This window comes from Mirounga leonina, unplaced genomic scaffold, assembly GCF_011800145.1.
Source record: "Mirounga leonina isolate KUSES-001 unplaced genomic scaffold, KU_Mleo_1.0 Mir_175, whole genome shotgun sequence".
Classification (NCBI taxonomy): domain Eukaryota; kingdom Metazoa; phylum Chordata; class Mammalia; order Carnivora; family Phocidae; genus Mirounga; species Mirounga leonina.
In genome coordinates this window covers 23,668,174-23,688,585 of record NW_023270453.1, presented here as the reverse complement: position 1 = coordinate 23,688,585, position 20,412 = coordinate 23,668,174, and the positions used below count along the sequence as shown (strand labels likewise).

Below are 20,412 nucleotides of genomic sequence, written 5' to 3'. Positions count from 1 at the left end.
TCATTGATGGCACACGGTGGCATCATGATCAAGCCACGTATCGCCTGGTTGATTATGATGAAGCAGTACCCAGGAGGACCACGTGGCTATGGTCCTTGACTGTTGTGGCAGGAAAGGTGATTATGAGGACTGTGGCCTGGAAGGGATTCTTCTGGGGGCACTGGTTTGCTCACCGAAAGGAAATGACAAGACCAGGTCTTTAAACTTTCAGCCCAAGTCTTGTTCAGAAGCTCAGGGACAGGGGTGAGGGGATGGGTGAGCCCAGTGGTGGGTATTAAGGAGGGCACGTATTGCATGGAGCACTGGGTGTTATACACAAACAATGAATCATGGAACACTACATCAAAAACTAATGATGTACTGTATGGTGACTAACATAACATAATAAAATTAAATTAAAAAAAAAAAAGAAGCCCAGGGATATTTCATGGCTGCCATAAAATAATCTTATAGCTGCAGGGCTGATATTGCTAAAGATCAAACCCATCCCTGAATTACACCTGTCATGGAATGACATTGGAAGTTGAGTTCACAGCCTCGGGGGATCTTTCATGTGAAAGAAATGGCAATGATTATGAAGGAGTGGGGTCAAAGACAGGGAGCCCTCTGGGTGGGCTCAGACAAAGTTGAGAATCCCGAATTCCTGAGCTTCCTTGCCAGTAGAATCAGTCTGGAATCTGTGGAAAGGAGCCTTCCGTGTTTGAATGTCCTATAATAATCTCACCTGGAGCACTTGTCTTCCAAGGAGATGCAAGTGCTCAACAAAGCCCACATCATCACCCTTGTTAGTACTGGCCCCATGACTTCAGCCAGATCAGCATGCTGTGGGCAGTGAGTACAAAGGCTGACGCAGCAGAAATAGCTTATTGCAGGGGGTGCTCATTTATGCCAGTAGAGACCGAGGAGATACATGTGGGAATGAACCTAAGGGTGCTGGAGTAAGGAGGATGAGATATGATTGTGCATCTGGTGAATTTATTGACCTGGGAGCACTTCCCAGAAAGCCTGTACTTAACATGTTATTTTGTGCCGCTGAATGTGGTTCTGCCAGGTTTCTTGGTTGGTTGGCTAAGCATTGAACTCAGTGGTAGCCTATGTTTAATGAGACTGAGATGTGAGACTGTCCCTGGCATCAAGTAGAAAAAGGAAGCCAAAGACTTAGTGAGATGGGGCTGTAGACACCCACCACGCACTGACAGCACCCAGAGGACGTTCCTTTCAATAAGGCATTGAGAAACATTGGCGAGGGAAGCACCAGCATCCTCGGATAGCTCTGTGGTCCCCCAGTCTCCTTCCACGATGGTGGGAGACAGTGCACTGAGATGACATTGTTCATTCCAGGGGGAATAATGGAGTCCCAGATATTTGGGAAAGTGGGAGAAGTAAGACCAGAGCCAGAGGAACAGAAGAGTCTCATTCATGGTTTTTAAAGGCAAAAGAGAACTATATTTTTATATGTGTATATGACAAAGCTCCAGTGGTCTTCCCTTCTACGGACATGTGGCATAGAAGGTTTCTGATTTTACTCTACACCATGTCCTGCAGTTTGGGAGATTTTTACCTCCAGGATGAAGACAGGGATTGCATGGATTAACAAAAGAGAAAACTTTATTATGGACTACTTCAAACACGCACTAAAGCAGAGAAATAGTATAATGTATCCTCATGTCCCCCAGCTTAAGCCAACTGACCGATAACCTTGTTTTGTCTATACCTCCAATCAACCCATTATGTTTTCCCTAGCTTTATTGAGAGATAATTGACAAATAAAAATGGTATATATTGAAGGTGCACAATGTGATGATTTGATACACATATACATTTGTGAAATATTTACTACCGTCAAGTTAACACATCCATCCCTTCGCATAGTTACCTTTTCTGTGTGTGTGGTGAGAACATTTCCGAGCTCCTCTCAAAGCAATTTGCAAGTATACAATACTGCATTAATAACCATTGTCAGCACTCAGCCCATTGTTTTAAAGCAAAACAGTTGTCATATAATTTAATCTCTAAATAATTGCCTTGGGTCTGTTTATAAAAAAAATATATAGAACCACAATAAAATTAATACACCTGGAAAAATGATCAATTATTCCTTTATATCATCAAGTAGAATGGATGGTTATTTTTTTAAAGTGAATAATGCCAGTATTCCTTTCTGAAACCTGGAAACGTGCACCCCTTATTAGAAAATACAGTCGCAACCAATTTACTAGCTAGCTTAGGACTTCGTCTGGATAACCTCCAGGAACCCTTAACTTGGCTTCCTCCCCTGGGGAAGCATTTTATTTTTTCCTTGGAAGAGGTCTAAAACTTAACCCTGTGTACCCCGGGTGGGACTCGAACCCACAATCCCTGGCTTAGGAGGCCAATGCCTTATCCATTAGGCCACCGGGGCCGACAATGGATGTTTTGCAATGGTCCTAGACCAGTCTCTCCATCACCTCCCCGTGGTTCCTGCCGGTTACACACGGATTCCCCGCTCCATCCCGGCCTCCCCCCGGCCTGTCAACACCCGACCTGGCCGGCGGCTGGAGCATCCTCCGACCCCGGAGAGAGAGCGCACGCGCAGATGGAGCCCAAAGAACTGGGTGGCGCTCAGTTCGTAGGACTTGGGCGTGATCCTCGCTTAGGGTGCGAGAAGCCTGGCAATCAAATCCTGGGCGAGCTCTTTCCTTCTTGTAGGAGAATCCGGGTCTGGCGATAACTGCTAGCAAGGAGTTGGCTATGCAAAATGTGGGAGAGAAGAGAAGAGGGGTACCAGCCCGGCGATTGGGAAAAGTGCCATCCCTGTCCTTGTCCTCCTCCCTACACTGCCCCGTAGACAGGAGGTGTTACCTGGGTCCAGGGCTCTGCGGTTTTTAACAGACCAGTGGCCTGAGGTCTTTGTCCTAAGCGCCTTCCGCAATACCTCGGGCTGGCTGTGTCGGTGGAATATGAGATTCTCACCGTCAGACAACCCATCCATAGCTTTCCCACCAGAGGATGGGTGTTCTTTCCATCTCCAAAATGTTCAACTTAACGAATTTCAAACCGCTGAAGCATCACAAAAACGATAAACACCCCATAGGACCCCAGGTCACCTGCGCCCACCTTCCCCAATGAGGGCTCCGGCTGCCACTGCCCTGGCGGTCACCGGGTGGGAGGAGGTTACATCACTTAGGTCACCTGGCTTAGCCACAATCCCCTGGAGAGAACTCGGTTCCGCAGGTAAAGACATTTTTTTCCCAGGTAAAATGATGACCCAGTCCTGGGCATATTCTTTATATTTAAACTTTTAGATATACATTCACACAAGTCATTTAGGTATGCTATCATTGCAAGAAATCAAAATATTCGATTTTTTAAACATTTTATTACGGTAAAAAATATTTATATATAACGTTAAATTGGCCAATTAAGCCGTTTTTAGGTGTACGATTCAGTGGCATCAGTTACATGCACAATATCATCCAACCGTCACCACTATTTCCGATTTTTTTTATCACAATAATCCATGACATTTTGAAATGCACCTGTGCTCCGACCCCCTTGGGACAACTCCCCGCCCCCCTGCAACAATCCAACCCCTCCCCTCGTTTGTAGTTGGCCGCTCTGGTCAACTGAACTATATTGGCCTCGTCTGAGGCTCCTGGACTCGCTGCGGGTGGTTTCGGGTTCTGGCCTGCGTTGGGCGCCGCAGCGCCCTCGGGGTCGCGGGGGCTGCGGACCAGGCCCTGGCTCCGGAGCTCCGCGCCGGCAGGGGCTGGGCGGGTTCCCGGGTGCCTCAGGGCGGGGCTGCGCGCGGGGGGCACCGCCCAAGCCTCCAAAGGTTCCACGAAGGGCGCAGTCCCGACAGAGGGAAAATTTAAAGTCGAGGGAGAAAAACAAACGCTGTAGCGACCACGAAGGGACTCGAACCCTCAATCTTCTGATCCGGAATCAGACGCCTTATCCATTAGGCCACGCGGCCCCACCAACAACGGTCCCACAGCTTCTCTTATAAAGCTGGTCCAGGCGCCTGCGTGGTGCGCCGGAATGCGCATGCTCCTACCGGCGAGGAGCTCCTCCCCCTCGGGCCCTGTGTGGGTGGGGCTGCGAGCTGGGTCCCCGCGCGGAAATGAGCCCCGGCGGCTCGGCGACGACAGCCCTAACGAACTGTACCCCAAGTTCGAGCCCCGGTGAGGCCGCGCAGGCTCCTACCCTGACTGGCGGCTTGGGAGCTCTTCCCCCACGTGGCCCCAGAGCGCGTTGGGTGAGGGGCTGCCCACTGCTCCCGCAGCCCGCGTGCTTTTCGCATCACAGCACCGATGAGCCTGCAGGGCTCTGTCCAGTCTTGTGCTCCCAGACTGGACTCTGACCGGCGTGAAGGCGAGACCGCATCTCCTGCACTCCCACGGCCCCAGCCCCGGGCGCCGGCGGGGTGCGCGAGCTGAGACAGCGATGTGGGCCCCGGCTGCCCCCTCTTGGAACATCGAGCCCAGCCTAAGGCCGCGCAGGGTTCCTCCGTCCCTCCGCCCGCGGGAAGGCCCAGCCTCCGGCTCCCGGAAGCACAAATGCACCCTTGCGGAGGGCCAGGCACTTGGCCAGCGCTCTCTCACTCTGTCACCTCCCTGAGGGCAGGCGCTGTTCCCGGGCACAGCGATCGTTGCACGCCCCCCGAGCCCCGCGCCCGCGCTGCTGCGCCCATTTACAGAAGAGGAACCGGGAGAGGGGATGGAGTCGGCGGCGGCGCTGGGCCGTGGCACCCGCGGTCGGCACTCGCGGTCGGCACCCCGGGGCGGCAGCGGGCGCAATCAGGCCTGCAGGCAGAGCCGGCGCCTCAGCGAGCTGCGGATCTCCAGGCAGGCCTTGCGGCGCTCCTGGCAGTCGGGACCCAGCACCTCCAGTTCACACACCCGTCGGTTGACCTGCGAGGACCACACTCAGCCTGCGCCCAGGACTCCCGGGTCCCTCGGCACCCAGCCTAGCGCCCCGTGGATGGGAAGCCCTAAAATTTCAAGTGCTGCCTTGCCATCGTGGGCCCTCACGGGGCCTCAGGGGCCTAACCGTGAGCCCCCTGCCCCTGTCAGATGTGCGCCCCACACGGCAGGGAAGGCTCCCCACGCAGCTGGTTCCCCCACCCTCAGCTTGTCCTCAGTCTGAGGGGCTTCAATTCCCTGCCAGCCTGGAAAACTATTCAAACAAGCCAATCACATCCTCCTGCAGGGACCAGGGGCACCCCACCCACTCTTACTCTGAAGCCTGAGGCCCACAGCCCCTGCTGGTTCACTCTGTTCCCGACTGCAACCTCCAGGGGCCCTGCGCGGTGGGCGGTGGGCGGTGGCCTCCACGCGGCAGTGAGTATACCCGGCTAGTAACTTCTGTGGCTCTCACTGGCCAGCCCCAGGCGCCCTGTGTCTGGGAGGCGATCAGAACAGCAGGGTTGGGGAGAAGGATGAATCCTGCCCCTCTCCCTATGTCTCTGCCCCTAACCCCAACACACCTCAGTCAGCAGCTCCAGGAGCTCTCCCCTGGGGTCGGCTCTGAGGACCTCCACCAGAGTCTGGATAAAGTCCGAGTCCTTCTCATCATCCCGATAGGCTACACAGCCTAGGCCAGAGGACCAGGGTCAGAGTGTCAGACTTGCCCCCCACCACACCTTCCAACCCCCAGGGGCTCTTTGTTGGTAGAAATGGGCCTACAAACAGACAAGACCCCAGGGGTCAAGCAAGGGAATGGTGCAAAGAGCAGGAACTTCTGGCTTCTGGAACAACTTGTTGCTTGATATTTGTGGGGTGAATATATAATTTGACTGAATATGGAACACACATTCACTGCGAACCTACCCTGTGCTGGCCGGGCCCTGAGCAGGGGCCTGAGTCATATCCCTCATGGAATTTACAGCGCTCAGCACAGTCAGCCCTCATTGTGAGCTCACCGTCGTTACTATTATTATAAATCATAAATATGGAAGGAAGATGGCTTAACTGCAACTGAGCTGGTGCCCCTGTGCCCCACCTGCCCAGCCCTGGCCCCCCTAAAGCCACTCCAGGCCCTTGGCATGCATGTCCAGCCAGGATACCCTGTGTAGCAGGCTTTCCTGATGACCCGTCGCCTTACCCTCGGCAGCTGCATAGACCATCAGGATGTCCGCTTGGTCAGAGCTCCCCAGAGTGGGGGCCCCTGGAGGAGCTGCCTGCAAGAAGGATCAACTGCATTTACCCAGCATCCTGGGACTCTACCAGCCCCAGGGGTCCCCCCAAGTCTGACTCAAGGGCACACAGGGCAGTTAGTGGAAGGAGCCCAGGGCAGAAAAGGCAAATCAAAACTCAGCTCTCAACAACAACAAAAAAACTCAAATCTCAGCTCTGCCACCTACCAGCTGGGTGAACCTAGAAAAGCTATCTCACCTTCCTGCCTCCAGGGTTGTTTTGAGGCTCAAGTAGCGGCAGAAGCCCTCGATTTTCAAAGGCCCTTGCAGTTTAGGAAGGTTTTCCTTCCCATCCTCTTGGCAAAGAGGATGCAGGTAGCAGCAGGACCCCAGGTCAGAGCCCTGGAAAGGCACGGCGGACAGCCCTCCCACCAGTCCTGCCCAAGCCCAGGCTCCAGAAGGAAGGCACACCCACCCTGGGCTTCAGCATAGATCTGGAGAACATCAGCATGCGAGGGGGTGGTTGGTGATGCCCACAGCCAGCGCGCTGGAACCAGGGGAGCGCTCTGGGCCCCACACTGGCATCCCTCTTCCCTGGAGGTGGGGGGAGATACGCAGATCCTTTTGCTCAGCAGATACCTAGGGGTGCCCCCAGGGGTCCACAGCCCAGCCCCCAGAATGCCAGGGCAGGCCTGCCAGGCTGGAAGCACTCAGAGCACGGAACGGCATGTGCTGAGGGTGAAGCGCTCAAGTTGGTGGACCTAACTTCTAGGAGAGGCTAGAAGATGGCACAGGCGAAGTGCCAGTGCTGAGGCCCTCCTGGAGAAGGTGGACAGCAAGTCCTGGGAGGCTGAGGGCTGCGTGTGCAAAGCTAGAGCAGGAGGAGGCAGGTGGGAGGCCAAGACCTGGCCTGGCCTTCGGGGGGCGGGCCCCACTCACCTCCACTGCAAGCCTGAAGCAGGAAGATCTTGGGGCAGCCCTCCAGGGCCCTGCAGTGGCTCAGCTCCTGCACCAGCACCTCTGGCTGGACCTCCTGCCCGTCTGCCCCCAGCAGCTGCCCCTGTGGCCCCCCAGGGGCCATGAGGGCCACAAGCGCACAGCTCACAGGGACCCCATGGGTGTCTAGGCACTCTCGGAACTGGGCCATCTCCTCCTGGAAAGCCTGGGGTGGGGACGAGATTGAGGCCTGGGCCCGGGCCTTGGCCTCCCCAGTGCCTGGTGGTCCTCCAGGGAGGCTTGTCCAGGCCCTGCCCATCCTCCTTCCCACCTCCTGCCAGCCTCAGGCCCACAGAGGAAGTCCTTTTTCTAACCCCCCTACCGCAAAGCTGGCATGGCCTAACTGGAGGTGACGTGTGGTCCAGCCTCTTGCAGCTGGGACTTTGGCCAGGGCAGGGAAAATGCTCCGAAAAGTGAAGAGGCGTGAGGGGAGGGCAATGAGCTGACAGGTGTCTGGGAAGGGAGCTGAGACCCTCCCAGGAAAAGCTGGAGGGTCCAGCTGGGGCCTGGAGCAGAGGAGTGGAGAAACAGCGGGGAGGAGGCTGCAGGAGTCCGGGAGGTGAGCTCCGCATGCATGCAGCAGAAAGGACGGAAGCCAGATGGGGTGAGAAGCCCCGGAGAGTCACTCAGGTCCTGGGGGGGGGGGGGGTGGCCTTCCCTCAGAGCACCACCAGAACTCTGGCCTTCACCTCACCTGGGCCGTAGGGTCTGTCCTTAGGGTGGTCTTGAAGCTCAGGGCCTGGCACAGGCCCCCCAGCACCTCCACATCATGCTGGACCCCAGGCCGGCCTTCGATCACAGACAGGAGGAGAGCGGCTCTGGTCCTGGACAGGTCATACTGAGCACTGGGGCTGGGTTCCGGCTACAGACAAGTTAAGGAGCATTCAGAGTGGCCTGAGAACCTCCCAGCTCCTCACGTTCCCCCATCTCAGGTCTCCCTGAGCCTCTGCCCCCTTGCAACTGCTGTCACCCCACCCCGTTCCCCTCACCTGGTGCTCCCAGGGTTCCACATCCCCCAGGCACAGTGCACCCCACAAGGAGCTCCGGAGGACTGGGCAGCAGGTGGCCTCTGACTCTTTGGCTGTCCTGTAGAAGACCTGGGGGGGTGGAACCAAAGAACCCCAAGGGGCCTGCTCCATAGGGGTGCAGTTTGGGGAGGGAACAGGACACTGGCTTCAGGGAACAGCCTGGCTAGCTCATGGCTACTGCAATCTCTTTGGGGTCCCCTGCCAGAATGGAGGGAGCAGAAGACAGACAAAAGAAGGGGAGGGCACGAAGGAGGTGTCCTAATTCAGGTTCAGTGTCATGGGCTTCCCTGGACATGGATGTCCTTAAGTGGATAGTGGCCATGCCATTAACCACACCACTCCCCACTCCAGGGATCCATGTGCACAGAGCTGGGGTGCTCCCTAGAGCAGGTTGGGGACTATCTGGGAAGGTTCACAGGGTAGGTACCACATGTGGAGGGCACCAGGCTGGGGAAAGCTGTGGAGTGGAGCCAGGGCCCACCCTTCACCTCCAGGGTCACCAGTGGCCACCCAACTGCCCAGTGAGACCTTTGGGCCTTGAGCCCAGACCAGAACTGGATGGTTCGTCACTCTGGTTTCTAGGGACCTGCAGTCTGACGGGACAGTCACCGTCTGTGTGAGTGTGAACGGGGCTGGGCAGAAGTATAGGCGCTGACTCGGGGAGCTCAAGGAAGGGCATCACTGACAGCCTGGAAGGGAATGTGTGAGGCTGGCTGGGACAACAGGAGGGCAAGCCAGAGGGAGTGGTGTGAGCAAAGGCATGGAGCTGAGAAGCAGCTGGGAGTGTCTGGGGGATCTTGAGCGGGTTGTGAGGAGGGGCACGGGTGGCGTGGGAGGCAAGGGCTCGAGGCTGATACCTCATGCACAGACAATAAAGAGTCATCTGTACAATGAATGGGGGCGGGGGCATGTGAGTGACTTGAACTGTCAAGCAGGTTCAGGAGAGCACAGCAGAGCCAGGGGAAGTGAGTGGCACAGCCCCCCTCCCAGGGACCCCCCCCATCTGGAACCCCCACCTCCATCAGCAGCTGCAGCAGAGACCAGTGAGGATATTGGCCACAGAGCTGGCTCAGACCAGTGAGGAAGGCTCCGGGCTCAGGGGCAGCTAGGTGGAGAAACCGCACGTTGGCCTGGAGGGGAGGTCTTGGCCCTCCTGCCCACCCCCACCCCTGCTTTGTGACATCCCACAACCGGTGTCCCTGCCCAGCCCACTCACCGAGCACTGAGAGCAGCAGGAAAACTTTGGGGCAGGCCCACAGGGCCCTACAGCGGCTCAGCTCCCGGACCAGCTGCTGGGGCTGCCTCAGCTGCCCACTGGGGGCCCCCAAGGGCATCCAGCTGCTCCCGGAACCCAGCCAGCTCCCCAAGGAAGCCCTAGGGCAAGAGCAAAAGCCGGGCCTGAGTCCAGGGAGGCCCCAGGGTGGGGCTAGGTGTGCGTGCTGCGATGAGGGTGAGGGTGGGAGGCAGGTGAGGACTCACCTGGACAGAGGCCTCCCTCCTCTGACAGCTCTCAAAGCCCAGGGTCCGGAACACGCCCTCTAGGACAGTGACTTTAGAGGCTGACATGTCAGGGCTCCTGAGTGTCAGGGCCACCCTTGGACCCTGCAAGCCATACTTCCCCTGGGGAGGCAAGGCCAGAGTCAGGCTGGGGTGGGGCTCAGCTGAGAGCCAGGAATGGGCTGGACCAGGCAGCACCTCTCCCTACCTTTGTTTCCAGACTCTGTTGAGCATCTCCCATCTGCAAGGCCACCTGCAGGGTCCCAACCATCAGGAAGGCCATGGGGGCCAGGTGGGGTCTTCCTCTGAGCACCGAGCTTACCCCTGGCCCTGATGCTGATGCCCCAGGTCCCAGTACTTGCCCTTTCCCTGAGCCCTGTCCTATCAGCTCTGTTTATGAGCTGAGCTGGACTCTGCTCCTTCCCCGGAACCCTGGGTCTTGGGCCCCCACTGCTTCAGTCCCTGTCCTGTTCTCCGGCTCCAGCGGGCTACTTCCTGGCTGGCATTGGCATGCCCCCACCTGAGCCAGGAGTTTATGCCCAATCCTCTTCTTAGCTCTTGGCCCACCTCCTATCTGATCTCGTTACACAGGAGTGTCTCCCTTCTGAGCCAGCCACCAGCACCAAAAAAATCCATGCAGGGCTCTCACCACCCCTACTCACTCCTGCACAGCACCCACACCACCCACACATGTGCACACTGCAGCCTTGAGCACAAGGGTACGAGGAGTGGTGACGGGTACTGTCTCACAGACAGAAACCCCAACTGGAGTCATCTGTCCACAATGGGGCCCCAGTTGCTTCATCCAGGAAATGGGGTCCATCATAGCGAGCTCAGGACGAAGCAAGTGTTAAATGGGGGGCTGGCTGAGGAAGGGCCCTGGGGCCAGAGAGACTGGCGCACAGACTAAGGGACAGAAAGTTCTGTCGCCACCTGCCCCCACCACACTTTAGGCAGTCCAGTGAGGCTACTACCAGGCAAACTGGGAAGGGCTCCATGGGGATGTAAGGACCTCTGACCATGCACCCACCAGCTCTGTGCAGGCTCCAGTCGGAGGCCTTGGCAGGCGAGGGGTGAGATGTCAAGGGCTGGGTGGGGAATGGGCAGGGTCCATTCTGACCCAGGAGTCCACTCCCGCTAAGGGATCTGAGCAGAGGGACCAGCTTAGAGTTCTGGATCTCCTTGAGCAGCAAGAGCACACCGTGCCCCCCACCAGTCACCCCACACCCAAGCCTGTTTCTTCAGGTCGCCATTGAGGAGAAAAGGAGTGGCCTGGCAATGACCTGCTCAGCTCCCGCGTTGTCCTGCCCCGGTGGCGAGGGGTGCCTCCAGCTGTCCCATCCTGAGCTGCCCCTGGTCCACAGCTCACACTGGTTGACACAGGCCAATGAGAGTCCTGAGACTCACTGCTGTTCTTTGCAGCCCAGCCAACCTGGAAGCCAAGAATGTGGCTCCACCTGGTGACGACCCAGCACCAGTGCCCCGGGCAGCACCAAACCAGGAGGCGGAGAGACATGAATTCCAGTACCCCCACCCAGCAACCACATTAAGAACAGAACAGCCTAGAGGAAGTTTCCGTTATTTATTCAACATCTTCTGCTGCCCGTTTGAGACCAGCAGAGCTGAGCTCCTTTGGAGAGCCTGTGGTCTGTCCCTGCAAATGCCCATCTGCAGACAATGCGGACGGCACCATGGAATGCAGTGCTTAGGGAGTCAGCGACAAAGCGCTAACAGAGTGCTAGTGTTAAGTATCACAAACCCCACACCTCTGGAGAGGGGAGCAGCGGGGAGCAGCCAGCCTCCACCAGCCCTGTCCTTGGTCTTCAGTGTGGGCTTCCTGTCCCTGGAGCTGCCCCCACCCACACCAGATTGGCAGGGGTCGCTCTCAGGGACTCGCTTGGGGGCAAGTCAGCTTCGAGCAGAGGCAGGCAGTTTCCATGTCTCCAGGCGGGGCAAAGTGGTCACGGCCTGGAAATGGGGAGGGATGGGGCTGGAAAGCCCGTGGCCACACCCAGGACCCAGATCCTCCCAGGGATGGGCTGTCCCTCCCAGAACCCAGAAGCATCCTGCAGGTCAAGGCCTGTCCTCCACACCCACCAGAAGGCACAGCTTGGCAGGGCAGAGGGCCCGGCCCACGGACTCAGCTGACATGGCCGGCAACAAAGAGCCATGGGGCAAGCAAGGCCGGGGGGTGGGGGACCCCAGGCCCTGCCAGAGTCCTCACACTTCCCTGACGCCCAGGCCTTTCTCCCACGCTGAGGCCACGGGCCAGGAATGTGCTGGGGCACCAGGAAGCCAAAGGACAAGAGAAACCCGGGAAGCAAGAAGGGGAATGGCCACGAGGTGGTGGGGACTTTCCATTCCCTGGGAGTGTAGGCTAGGCCTAGGGGCGAGGCGGGGCAGGCAGCCAGGATGGAGGCCGCAGATGGGGAGAGAGAACACCGGGGGCCTGTGGCTGCTTCGCCCTGGGGACACCAGCCCCCCCAGCCCCCACTCCGGGTCGGCCGCAGGGCCCTCGCCAGCCCTCAGCCCACAGGCTGGGCCATCTTGGCGTGCAGGCTCTGGTGTGCGATGAGGTGGGCGCGCTGCTTGAAGCTCTTGTCGCACTCGCCGCAGCCGAAGGGCCGCTCGCCTGTGTGCACGCGCCGGTGGTCCAGCAGGTAGGAGCGCAGCGAGAAGCTCTTGCCGCACTCGCTGCAGCCGAAGGGCTTCTCGCCCGTGTGGATGCGCTGGTGGTCGGCCAGGTAGGCGCTGCGGCTGAAGCTCTTGCCGCACTGGGAGCAGGAGAAGGGCTTCTGGCCCGTGTGCACGCCCTGGTGGCGCAGCAGGTCCGACGAGCTGCGGAAGCTCTTCTCGCACGCCTGGCACTTGTGCGGCTTCTCGCCCGTGTGCGTGCGCTGGTGGCGCGCCAGGTCCGAGCCCCAGCGGAAGCGCTTGCCGCACTGGCCGCAGCTGTGCGGCTTCTCGGCTGCCAGGTCTCGCAGCGGCCGCCGGCGCGCGGGCGGCCGCCCCCTCCGCGCCCCCACCGCGCGGCCCACGGGCGCCCCCGGCCGGGCCTCGCCGTCCCAGGCCTTGGGCTCCTCGGGGTTCCAGGACACAGTCACGTCGCCGCGCCCGTCGCCGCCGCCGCCGCCGGCCTGGCCCGGCAGCGCCGTCACCGCCTCCTCCAGCCCGGATCGCTCGCTTGGGCTCTGGAGCCCCACACCTGCAAGCCGAGAGGGGGCGGCCTCTTCAGTTCCGCTGGGTTCCGGGACCAGAGCTGGGGCAAGGCAGAAACAGGACTCAGGTCCAGAAAGCCCAGGGCGGCACAGGACCCCAGCCTCAGTTTCCTCGCCCATAAAATAGGGACATGATAAACTGCTGACGGAGAAACACTTCAGAGGCAGAGGCCTAGGGTCCATCTGGGCTGATGCGCGCTGCATAGACACTTACTAATTATACGCCCAACACTTCCATGCCGTGTCCACACTGGCATCCCATGTCCCACCCTCTGAACCTTGGCTATTCAAACTCCAAAACTGAATAAATTCAGGTAGTTTGTAAGTTATCCAAACCCTCAGTATTTCTTACCAGAAACTGAGAACCTACATGGGTTCAGCCAATGTGGCTGCTCTTATTCCACAAGCTTTTGTCCCTTAAACTCAACAACAGATTTGGACAGGGAATGATCCCAGCCTGCCCACTGTGTCATGTGGATTAAATGAGACGATCCCCAGACAGTGCTCAGAAAGGCTCTAATGAAGAGAGGAGCTCCAGGAGGGTGGCCTCCGAAGAGCAGAGCCCGGGCCTTGGCACGCGGACAACGGGTGTTCTGTCAACCCCTCTTCGTGGGGCTAAGGGGACCTCACAACTACTGTACAGAGCCCCAGCTCAGCCCCTTCAGTGTCCGTTGACCTCTCTGAGACTCAGATCCCTCATCTGTGAACCGGGACTACACCTCTATGCAGCAGGTTGTGAGAATCACAAGAAAATGCCCGTATGAGAGCTCAGCACAGTGCTGACATGTTGCAAGCACCCATCTTATGGTAACACACACTCAAAAGCAAAGAAAAATGAACACTGAGACAAACGGAAAATCACCCAGGGCTCTTGGAAAAAACCAGCGAAAGCCCACTTTCCAGCCAGCTAAGGAGGGGATGGAAAGACTGAGGATTCCAGCAGGGACATACGGGGGTGTACGGCCTGCTTGCGCCCACCCTCTGTCACCGGGACCCCCAAGAAGGCTGTTGCTTCCAGTTCAGAGGAGCCAAGGACCCCAAGGGCACCCACTGCTTACCCAGGGCAACATTCCGGGAGTTCTCTCGCTTTATGTCCCAAAAGAGTTCCCTCTGAGCAGGGTCCAGAGACCCCCACTCTTCCCGGGAGAAATAGAAAGGAATGTCTCCAAATGTCACAGGTCCCTAGAATGAGGTTTAAAAAAACAAAACAAAACACACAAACAACCTGGCTCAGGACTGCCACTCTGGACTCCCCCTTGGGATGGGGAACAGGATACGTCCAGGCAGGACCAGGATGGATGGAAGAGGCCTTGATGAAAAGACAAGGCCCATTTTAGGGACTCGACAGCACCGAGGGCCTCAGAGGGGACAAATGGACTGGTGACTCACATGGGCCTCAGAGGTAAAGCAGGTATCGGTTGTCTCTCTGGTACTCCCTTCTTTAAGAGCAGGAAGCTGGGCTGAAGGAAAAGAACAGAGGTTCACAGAGACCAGCCCAGGCCAGGAGTGAGCTCTCACACATGTACATGCACACACATTCCTAGGCTTCCTACAACAGAAATACCCTTTCGGGGGCGCCTGGGTGGCTCAGTCGCTAAGCATCTGCCTTCAGCTCAGGTCATGGTCCCAGGATTCTGGGATCAAGCCCCGCATCGGGCTCCCTGCTCTGCGGGAAGCCTGCTTCTCCCTCTCCCACTCCCCCTGCTTGTGTTCCCTCTCTCGCTGTGTCTCTGTCAAATAAATAAATAAAATCTTTAAAAGAAAGAAAGAAAGAAAGAAAGAAATATCCTTCCTGCTACCCTGAGGGCAACGCCCTGGAAGGACCCAAGCCCCTGCTCAGTGATCTGTGCCTACAAGCTTACTCACCACCATGGCTGTGCTGCTCCCAAGGTACACGTGGCCAGCTTCGTGCCCCCACCTTCATGGGAAGCCCCTTGGCCTGGGGTCCCTGGACTGTAGCCTCAGGTTCCACGTCCTCTGAGGGCACTTCCTGTGCAGGAACCACAACATGCTCATCAGCACCGAGACCAGATGGGGGAGACAGAGCTTAATCCCTGGGAAGGAGACATAGGACACGTCCCTCAGGATGCAGGGGGGTGGGGAAGGAGATCCACACGGGGTCCCAGAAACATCCAGAGGAGAAGGTGACACCAGGCAGTGCTGTGTGCCCACAGACACTCCCTGATCAAGCATGAGGCAAGAACAGCTCCCAAAGGCCAAATCACAGAGCCACTTAGTAAGGGGGTGTGGGGGCAGACCTCCATGCCAAGGGCGGAACTCCACACCCCAGCCACTCATTAGCACCTTCCCCAGGGTCAAGAATCCAACACCCCACAGAGAGCAGGGTTCACATGGACAGCTACCTTCTCATACCTACTCTGCTGCTCTCATTACACATGACTGTATCCCCAGGGCCTGGCCTACAGCAGAACATAAAAAAACATTTGCAGAACCTGTGTGGAGCTACAACTGCCTTCCTGGAACATGCCCACTTTGGTCCTGCTGCTGCCCTCCAAAGCCACCAAAAAGAAACCAGATTCATTTGGACAGTGTCTTCCAGAAAGGCAACACTTGTTATGATGCACTCCTGTTGATGCTCCCTCTGGCTCTGCACCCCCACCACCCCTGGAGGACTTGTTTATATGGAGATGGCCACCTCTCTTCAGCCAGGTACCAGCCAGGTGCCTCTGGGTGTGGGAGGGGACGCTCACCTGCGGCCATGCTTTCACTGGCTGTTTCTGCAGGACCTCCACCAAGGCAACGGCCTCCTCGCCACTCCCTGGACACCGCTCTCGAACCCAGTCCTGGACGCCTCCGGGCAGCACACTCAGGAACTGCTCCAGCACCAGCAGCTCCAGGATCTGCTCCTTGGTGCGCAGTTCAGGCCGCAGCCAGCGGCAGCAGAGCTCCCAGAGCTGACTGAAGGCCTCATGGGGCCCGCCCACATCCCTATAGCAAAAATGCCGAAAGCGCTGGCGACAGACCTCAGAATCCCTGTTGTCTTCTTGCTGGGCAGAGTCCTGCTCCCAGGAGGAATCTTCCACCTTCACAATCAGCAGCCCTTCTCCCTCCCCAGGGGCCTCGTCCTGAGGCTCCAGGGGTGCTGCCATTCCCCTGGCCTAAAGCTCAGGACTGGTTGGCCTCAACCTTGGCCTGGGAGCCTGTCCTTCAGTCTCCCAAAGGGATCCCCTGTGGCAGCCAGGTGGACATCTGGACACGTATTCCTGGGGAAAGAGCAAAAAGCAGGAGGGGGGCAGTAAATGAGCAAACACCGCCAGCCTGCTCCTGTCCTTTCCTGGCCCTGAAGTCTTTTTTAGGCTCTTCCATAATGCCTTGCTCGTGTGACTACAAATACAGGTCTACAGCCCCTTATTCTCAGCTTTAAAATCCAAAACTGCCAGGTTTTTACTACCTGGCCTACTGATGTGAGCATATTCATAATCTCCCTTTATCTCACTTAACATAAATGTTTCTATGTTTTACAGCAAAAATATTTATGTATTTCTTCAGCTTGTAAATATTCACCAAGCTGTACTTACCATGTGTATTTCTGTATGCGTATTACACTTCAGTAAAAAAAAAAAGGTAATTAATACATTTGATTATTGAGTATTGCTGCAGATTCTGCTGGTGGAGTTACTTGATATACCATGTGTACCGTATTACTTTCGTCAAATCTGAAAACTTCTGAATTCCAAAACACATCTTGGCCCTGGGGTGTCAACAAAGAGCTCACAGACACCAGGCTAAGCCATTTATCCACAGGTACATACGAATGAGTGACACATATTTGTACCTTACATTGCTACTCCTTACAATAGTCCTGAAAAGTATATATTTTGAAATCTTCTTTAATTGCTCTTTTGTTTCAACAAAAAAAGTGACACAGACCGTTATAACAAAAAAGGCAGGGGGACTTAATACAGAAACACATAAAATAGAAACTCCCTTCCAAATGCAGTTGCACCCCCCCCATAAACAGTATGACATGTGACCTCCTGGACTTTTCCCTGTCCATTCACTGAAAATGTATCCATAGAAACGGGAAAAAATAAGTGTTTTTGTGTGTTTTACATAAATGAGGTCTTACTGCACATACTATTTTGTATCTTGCTTTTCCACCTAACAATGCTTCTTCATTAGCCACTCTGGGAGATTGCACGGTGTGGATGCGCTCCAGTTTCTTAACAGGTACCCGAGTGAGGCATTCAGCTTGTTTCCAGTCCTTCTCCACTACACACTAAGCACTTTACTTTATTCTTCCACTCCTCACAACACCCCTGAAAGGTACGCGCTCCATTCTCATCCTCCAGTGACCGAGGAGAAGGCTCCGCTCGGACAGGACCAGGGACTCACCAGGGTCGCTCGGCAGGACGCGGCGAGCGGGAACGCGGACCTGGCCGAAGCACCGCGCTCCGACCCCAGCAGCCTCGCCTGCGCTCAGCTGAGAAGCGGCGGGCGGGCACGGCGGGAGCAGGTGACCCCACCCCCAGCACTTCCCAGCAGCGCGCGCCACCTTCGGCCTCTGTCTCGGGGCGCTGGCCCCTGCCACCCGCAGCCCAGCGCTGGCTCTCGGAGCTCCGCGTCGCCAGTCCCGCCCCCGAGACACACACCGCCCACAACTGCCCAGGCGTTCCTAGTTCCGCCGCCAGCTCCCCGCGCCGGAAGTTCGCGCATGGCTCGCCGGGAAACAACACAGCGCATGCGCCGCAGCAAGCACTCGAACTACACGCCCAGAAAGCCCTTCGCCCATTGAGTCCGCCTTCTCCCTGACGGATAGCCAATGAACGGGGAGAATTCCTAGAGTTGGCCAATCAGGAGGCAGCGGCGCCCACCTGTGCCCCCAAGCTGAGGTTCGCTTCTATACTCGTTCTTTCACATTTCTCTGCCCTGCTGGTCCGTGAAGGGCGGAAAGGGAAAGCCAAGGCTGGTTTGTTGGGCCGACACGGCGTCTGGCCCAGCTACGAGTAGAGTGCGCCATACGCCGGAAGGGATCCGCTGAGAATGGACTCTTCCTTCCGCCTCCGGTTCTTTCCTCGAGTGGGTGGAGGGCGGAGGGCCGAAGGCCAGAGCGCTGCTCGGCCCCGGGATACTAATTTCCAGCTTCTTGGCCCCGCCCTCGCCAAAGTCTTTAGCCGCTCCTAGCGGGGCGTGGAGCCTCCTGGGAAATGCAGTCCAGTGAGGGACGCGGAGCCTCCTGCGGCGAGTCTTCGCACCTCGGCCGAGGCCGTGCGGCAGGACGCGGCCCACGGGGACGCTGACCCCGGGGAGCCCCCCGCTCTCCCACCGGCAGCTTCCTGTGCCGGCCGGCGGCGTCCCTGCTGGGGAGCTCTGGGTTCTCCTTTCCATGCATTTGTACCTGCTCCCACACTCTACTTTAGTGCAGATCTGTGGCTCCAGATCTTTTCCTGAAATATGAAGAGCTCTCTTTTTATTTGTTTTGATTATGCAATTATTGCATGCCTAGTGTAGAAAAAATTAAGAAGTATGGAAAATTATAAAGCTATCTATATCCACAAAGCTAGCACCCCCAATATGCTCAAATGTCACTCCCTCCAATTGGCTTTTCCTAACTCTATATACGGCGCCTCCCCCCCTCCCCCCCGCCCCCCGCGCCCCGCCGCCATACTTCTGCCCTACCTTATTTTTCTTCCTTTTATCACTACCTGACACACCTACGTAATAATTGTTCCCTAATACTGGACTGTAAGCTCGGTGAGGTCAGCGTTTTCACTGCCCTACTCCTAGCATCTGGATTTGTGCCTGGCACAATATTTGTTGACTAACTGAAGGCAAAAATAACTGGAGGTAAAAAATATATTCCTAATAAGGTCATTCCGAAGTGAGTGATATAGGAAAGACGTTAGGGTTTGAAGCCCACGGCCAAGAAAGATCTCTTGAGACATCTTTGGTGCAAAAAGGTGATTTTATTAAAGCACAGGGACAGAACCCGTGGGCAGAAAGAGCTGCACCGGGGTCATGAGGAGTGGCCCATTACATACTTATATACTTTCAAGTTGGGAGGTGGTTAGGGATAGCATAAGTCTCTAAGGAATTTTGGAAGCAAGGTTTCCAGGACCTTGAGCTGGCTAGCTATTTTTGGGAAAAGGTCATTTATGACCGTCTAATAAAACCTTGGTCATGAGACCCTTCAGATGTATATCGGAGAGCCATATGCTTGGGGGATGATTGCCAACACGTACCGTGGGGGGTTTAGAGATAAAGGAAGTTCCCAAAGGAATTTTTATATGTTAAAGTAGACTTACAGGATCCTGGGGCGGGGGCGGGGGGGGGGGTGCTCAGGCTAGGATTGCCTTTTGCCCTTAGCAAAGTCTTAACATTGAGGCAGTTGAGTCCCTAGAGGAATGTCACTCTCCCTGTTTCAAGGACTTGTCAGTGGGCTCTAGAATCTAAAGTAAATTTAATAATTTTTTCTTCTGCCTTTGTTTCCCACACAGTGAACATTATTAATATTTTAGTCTGTTTTTACACTTCTATGTCCATGAATATTTCTTATATAAATTTGAATAATTCTATGTAAGTAATGTTTTGTTGACTCAAAAGTCTATCAAGGATATCTCTAGGGCGCCTGGGTGGCTCAGTCGGCTAAGCGTCTGCCTGCAGCTCAGGTCATGATCCCAGGGTCTCTTGCTTACCAGAGCACAAGCAGGGGGAGCAGTAGAGGGAGAGGGAGAAACAGGCTTCCTGCTGAGCAGGCAGCCATATGCGGGGCTCAATCCCAGGACCCTGGGATCATGACCTGAGCCAAAGGCAGATGCTTAGCCATCTGAGCCACCATAAATAAAGGTGCCCCCATAAATAAAATCTTAAAAAAAAAAAAAAGGATATCTTTCTATATCACCATGTATAAATAAAATGCATCTGTTTTGCAGGCTACATAGTATTCCATAGTATGGAAGTTCCATATTTTATTTAAAGTTCCTTACTCTTGGACATTTAGATTGTTTACAGTTTTCTGTATTTGCAAGTCATTTATACAAACACCCACCTTCCAGCATTTGCTTGAACAATTCGCTGGAGGGCATGAGTCCTCTCTGTGAACACTGGTGAAGTGGATGCTCCTGGGCTCCCTCCCCTCTCTCTACTGGCCCCATGGAGAACTACACAGAGAAAAAGGAACTTGAAAGCCCATTTTTCTAGGTGTGGACTTACAGTGTTCTTCCATCCCCCTCTATTGGCAAAGACTAACATCAAGTTGGCTATCAAAGGAGAAAGGCTCTAGTACCACAAAGCGGGACAAAATGTGTGTATTGTGGGCCGAGAAATTATTAGTAAATTAATAACTGGCACACTTACCATATATTTTATTGGGCACTGCCGGTAGATGACAAGTTATTTGTATACAATGACTTGAAATTGACCACCCAATAGCTCTTCTTTTCTTTCTGAAATTATTTAAGTTTGTTTTTCTAGCTAGGAAATATAGTCTGTAAATAATAAAAGTCGAGATTTTCTTTCCAGAAGATTTATATTCATTTCCAGAATTTATACTCATTATTTCCTTAGTCTCAGTCCAGAATTCTCTAAACAATGTAAA

General features: G+C 55.6%; 1 protein-coding gene and 2 non-coding genes across 5 annotated transcripts; all 3 read right to left on the bottom strand.

Annotated features, from left to right (window-relative positions):
- Positions 1 to 2,328: 2,328 nt before the first annotated feature.
- Positions 2,329 to 2,401, bottom strand: TRNAR-CCU. Its single transcript has one exon. It is a non-coding gene; the product is annotated as a tRNA-Arg (tRNA).
- A 1,481-nt stretch (positions 2,402 to 3,882) lies between these two features.
- On the bottom strand, positions 3,883 to 3,955 carry TRNAR-CCG. The gene has a single exon. It is a non-coding gene; the product is annotated as a tRNA-Arg (tRNA).
- Positions 3,956 to 10,971: 7,016 nt separating this feature from the next.
- On the bottom strand, positions 10,972 to 17,501 carry ZNF213 (zinc finger protein 213). Of its 3 annotated transcripts, none has more exons than XM_035022082.1 (6): positions 17,211 to 17,501; positions 15,566 to 16,078; positions 14,721 to 14,844; positions 14,244 to 14,314; positions 13,913 to 14,036; positions 10,972 to 12,841 (listed from the first exon to the last, which is right to left on the bottom strand). In XM_035022082.1, the coding sequence occupies exons 2-6, from the start codon at positions 15,962 to 15,964 to the stop codon at positions 12,162 to 12,164; spliced, it is 1,398 nt and encodes a 465-aa protein (XP_034877973.1). In that variant the 5' UTR covers positions 15,965 to 16,078; positions 17,211 to 17,501; the 3' UTR covers positions 10,972 to 12,161. The 3 variants fall into 3 exon arrangements, with proteins under 3 accessions (XP_034877973.1, XP_034877972.1, XP_034877970.1); XM_035022081.1 differs by having other exon boundaries at positions 10,972 to 12,895; positions 16,954 to 17,499; XM_035022079.1 differs by having other exon boundaries at positions 10,972 to 12,895; positions 17,211 to 17,499.
- Positions 17,502 to 20,412: the final 2,911 nt, after the last annotated feature.

What these genes read in the sequence shown, in the direction of transcription:
- ZNF213 (XM_035022081.1), bottom strand. Translation starts at nt 15,964, where the DNA reads ATGGCAGCACCCCTGGAGCCTCAGGACGAGGCCCCTGGGGAGGGAGAA. An exon ending in GCTTTACCTCTGAGGCCCAT is followed by an intron (nt 14,037 to 14,243) that starts GTGAGTCACCAG and finishes ACCTCATTCTAG; the next exon opens with GGACCTGTGACATTTGGAGA. An exon ending in CTCCCGGAATGTTGCCCTGG is followed by an intron (nt 12,896 to 13,912) that starts GTAAGCAGTGGG and finishes GCCTTGCCCCAG; the next exon opens with CTCTGGTCCCGGAACCCAGC.